Source organism: Microtus ochrogaster, chromosome 10 (assembly GCF_000317375.1).
Source record: "Microtus ochrogaster isolate Prairie Vole_2 chromosome 10, MicOch1.0, whole genome shotgun sequence".
Taxonomy (NCBI): Eukaryota; Metazoa; Chordata; class Mammalia; order Rodentia; family Cricetidae; genus Microtus; species Microtus ochrogaster.
This window is the reverse complement of record NC_022016.1, coordinates 7,116,674-7,120,124: the sequence shown is the minus strand read 5'-3', so window position 1 is coordinate 7,120,124 and position 3,451 is coordinate 7,116,674. Positions and strand designations below refer to the sequence as shown.

Sequence of the window (3,451 nt, the reverse complement as noted above, 5' to 3'; positions counted from 1 at the left end):
TCCCTCCCTCTCTCCCTTCCCCTCTCCCTCTTCCTCCTTCTCCTCCCCACCTTTCTTTCTTTCTTTTTTTATTCAAAACATGGCCTCACTATGTAATATAGTCAGGCCTTGACCTGAATCCTTGCTGCCTCAGCTTCCTGAGTATGGATGCGCTGGGTTTGCAGGTTGTACCCCTATTGTCAGCACTGCTTGCTAATAGATTCTAAATTCTGAAGAAGTTCCAGAAAGGTGAGGAGTCTGGCTGAAGAGAAAGGAAATAACCACGTGGCAGGGCTGCCATATAGGGGCAGTACCAGGCAAACAACAACAACAACAACAACAACAACAACAACAACAAAACCAGCGTAGAAGGGAAAAGCAGCAGCTGCCCTCCCCACCCCCCTTTCACTGCGCAGGCTCAGTGAACTGCTCAGCAATCTGGTTCCGCCTTGCTCAGCCCTGCCCCACCCCCCTGGAGACCCAGGACGCTTAGGCGGTCAGCCGCGGCGCCGGCGCGGGGCGGGGCTTCGGCGCGTTGCGCAGGCGCAGTTCGTGGGCGGCTGGTCAGCTGACCCAGGGGCCTCCTTAGTGTGTTGAAGCCGTTGACTTAGGCGGTTCTTTTGGCCGAGGGTCCCCGCAACGATGGCGAGTCAGTCGCAAGGCATCCAGCAGCTGCTGCAGGCCGAGAAGCGGGCGGCCGAGAAGGTGTCCGAGGCCCGCAAGCGTGAGCTCCGGGGCGGGGCGGGATCCCGGGCTGGGGACGGAGGTTAAGCCGCGGGCGGAGGCCGGGGACAGTGTCCGTGCCAGAAGGTGGCCAGGCGGCTCCAGGAAGTCTCCAGGCGGGACCACACGCGGCCCGTGGAGACGGTGGTGGGTTTATACCCTTCTCCGGGTGGAGGACGCGTAGCGGGCCACCCACCGAAACCACTGCACCCACCTAATGTCTGCTCCAGGATTCGGCCCAGTCGCGGGAGCCACCGCCACAGTGGTCGAGTCTGAGAACCTAAATCATCCTGGCGTCTCCCCTGTCACTTTAAGCTCTTTGCCAAGCCTCTCTCTCCGGACTCCATTCCATCTCTTGCTTTGGCATCTTAGTTCAACCACCCGAGTTCATGTAGCTGCCTAACTCGTTCATTTCTCTCTTTCTTTTTTTGTTGTCCCCCTGAACTAGGCTAGAGGAGTGCCCCGTTCTTCATCACAGGCGATCTCATGTTCCAGTGGAGGAGCACATACCAACTAAACAGATGTGTGTAGGTAGTGAAAGGCCAGTGTTGAGAGGGGCAAGGCGGTCAGAAAAGTCATTTTACCACACCGGTCTAACTGGTGTGAGGAGTGGAAGGGGCCGGTCGTATTCTGCAACCAGTGTTTTCACACCTGCTTAGAATGTGCATATAACTTCCCCACTACCCTTCCTTCCAGGCAGTGCCATAGCCCACAGGTTGGAGCTGGTATTTCATGACAAATTAAAGGAAGCGCTTCGCCCAGGCGTTTGTGTTCTTCCGTGTGGCATTCTCTTCCAGCCGTACTGAATCACTGGGAGTCTTCATGGCAGCTTCATTTGGGTTCCTGCAAGCCTTTGCACATTGTTCCCTCTGATTGGAAGTACCTTTCTCTGTGTGTGTGTCCCGTACCCAAACGGCCAGTCTTTTGGATCTCAGAATGTAGGCAGCTGTTCCTGGGCAGCCTCTCCTGCCCTCAGACAAGGTTGGAAGTCCCTCCCCTGATTCTTATTTTTGACATAGTATTACAGTAAATTTTTGGTTTGCCTGGCCCTGTCTCTAGACTAAAATTTTGGAAACTGGAGACTGTGTTTCTAACTTTATCAGTTTTCCAAGGTAAGCAGGCAATATACTTACTCCTATTTATAGGTGGAAAAAGCATGACTCATTTGAACACACCCTAGAAAACAGTATGGGTTTTAGTGGCCTTTCTCATACAAGGAAGTTTTCTTAGTATAAAACTTGTACACATTTATGTGTGTTTGTTTTGAGGCAGGCTCTCAGAACTCTGCCTGCCTCTACTCCCAGTGTTGGCATGAAAGGCATGTGTCACCACGCCCACCCCCAAGTAGACTTCAGGTGTGGCTCTGGTAGGAGTTGTGCTCTTCTTTATTTCCTGGGAGAAGTTTTCTGTGAGTGCAGGGGATGGTGTGCAGCCTTTTCGGGTGACTGGTAAGTCTGTCGCCATATTCTTGATCCAGAATTTCCAGAGTGACTTGTCAGTTTGTCCAGAGATGACTCAGGGGCCACAGCAGGTGTGTGGGGAAGCATGTGAGACCTTTTGGAGGAGGCGCAAGAACAGATACTTGGACTGACTTGTAGGTTTTCAACCTTTCTCGGCTGCAGGAGCTTGTGTGGGTCAGCTAGCTGTTATTTGCTGGAGGAGTCTCTTGTTTTAAAGGGCTTAGCTTACAGTTAACTCACATTATAAGACTGTCAATACTGGGAAGAGAGGTGTTGAAAAGAGATAAAATTTGAAAACTGTCCCTTCTTGATTTGTGAGCACATTTGACTCAGAGCTGGGAAGGAATGGTGTATGGTGTAAAATAAACCTATGTTTCTCATGAGATCATTACTTTGGGACTGTGAGAATAAAAGTGTTCCATGATTTATTTCATTGGTGTGAAACAAAAACCCTGGTTCCCATTTAGAAGGTCTGAGAAGGACATGATTTAAAAGAAATCTTTGGGGTTGATGATCCTAACTGTAAGGGAGGCTGATCCCAAACAGGAGGACCCCCAACTTGGGGGCCAACACAGGCTATGAAAACCCAAAAGCGGAGGTGGGGGGACCTCTGGGAATTGGAAGTGTGGTGAACTTGCTTAGTGTGTAGGCTTCTTGGGCCAATGGAATGTGTATTTGTGTGATCTACTGGTATTGATTTTTCAGAAGTCTGTCAATACACCTTTAAAGGTATTTGCCAAAAGGCAGTGGTTGTCTTGTCTTCGTGACTGGTTCAGGGAGCTGTGGAAGTTGGAAATGATGAGTTATGAAATTATCTTGCAGTTTCTGCGTAATGGTTGGGCAATGGATGTCTTTGATAGAGTCTTGGTTTGGGAAAGGTCTTCAGCTTTAAATGTAGCCCATGTAGCTGATGGGGGAGAACAGGAGAAGAGAGCTGAAGTGTTCAAGTGTAGAGTTGCAGAAATAATCCTCGGGGAGTGTAGGGAAACTGTTTCAGACTTGTCAGACAGTACTGTTGTTACAGTCATCATTACAGGTCCAGAATTCTCCTAATCTGGGTGAAGTCAGTTCACTTTCTTTTGTCCACTTGGGTAGAGTGGGCCTTCTGAAGGCGTAAGTCACAAACAATGCCACACCAGTTTGGAATTATGATTATTAGGGTGGTATTTATTTAAAGGGGAAAAAACTTACAGATCACCGTCCCAGACAACAGCCCTCTGCACAACCAGGAAGGGAATCTAGTCTCTGGTGGAGCAGGAAGTGAAGAGAGAGAGGAGAGGGAAGTGGAT

General features: G+C 50.0%; 1 protein-coding gene across 1 annotated transcript in view; it reads left to right on the top strand.

The window, feature by feature from the left end:
• Nucleotides 1-513: 513 nt before the first annotated feature.
• Nucleotides 514-3,451, top strand: part of Atp6v1g1 (ATPase H+ transporting V1 subunit G1) — a 7,085-nt gene continuing 4,147 nt past the window's right edge. The window contains exon 1 of the mRNA XM_005352603.3: nt 514-703. Within this exon, the coding sequence (XP_005352660.1) occupies nt 622-703 (82 nt within the window). The 5' untranslated portion in view covers nt 514-621. The remainder of the gene's footprint in view (nt 704-3,451) is intronic.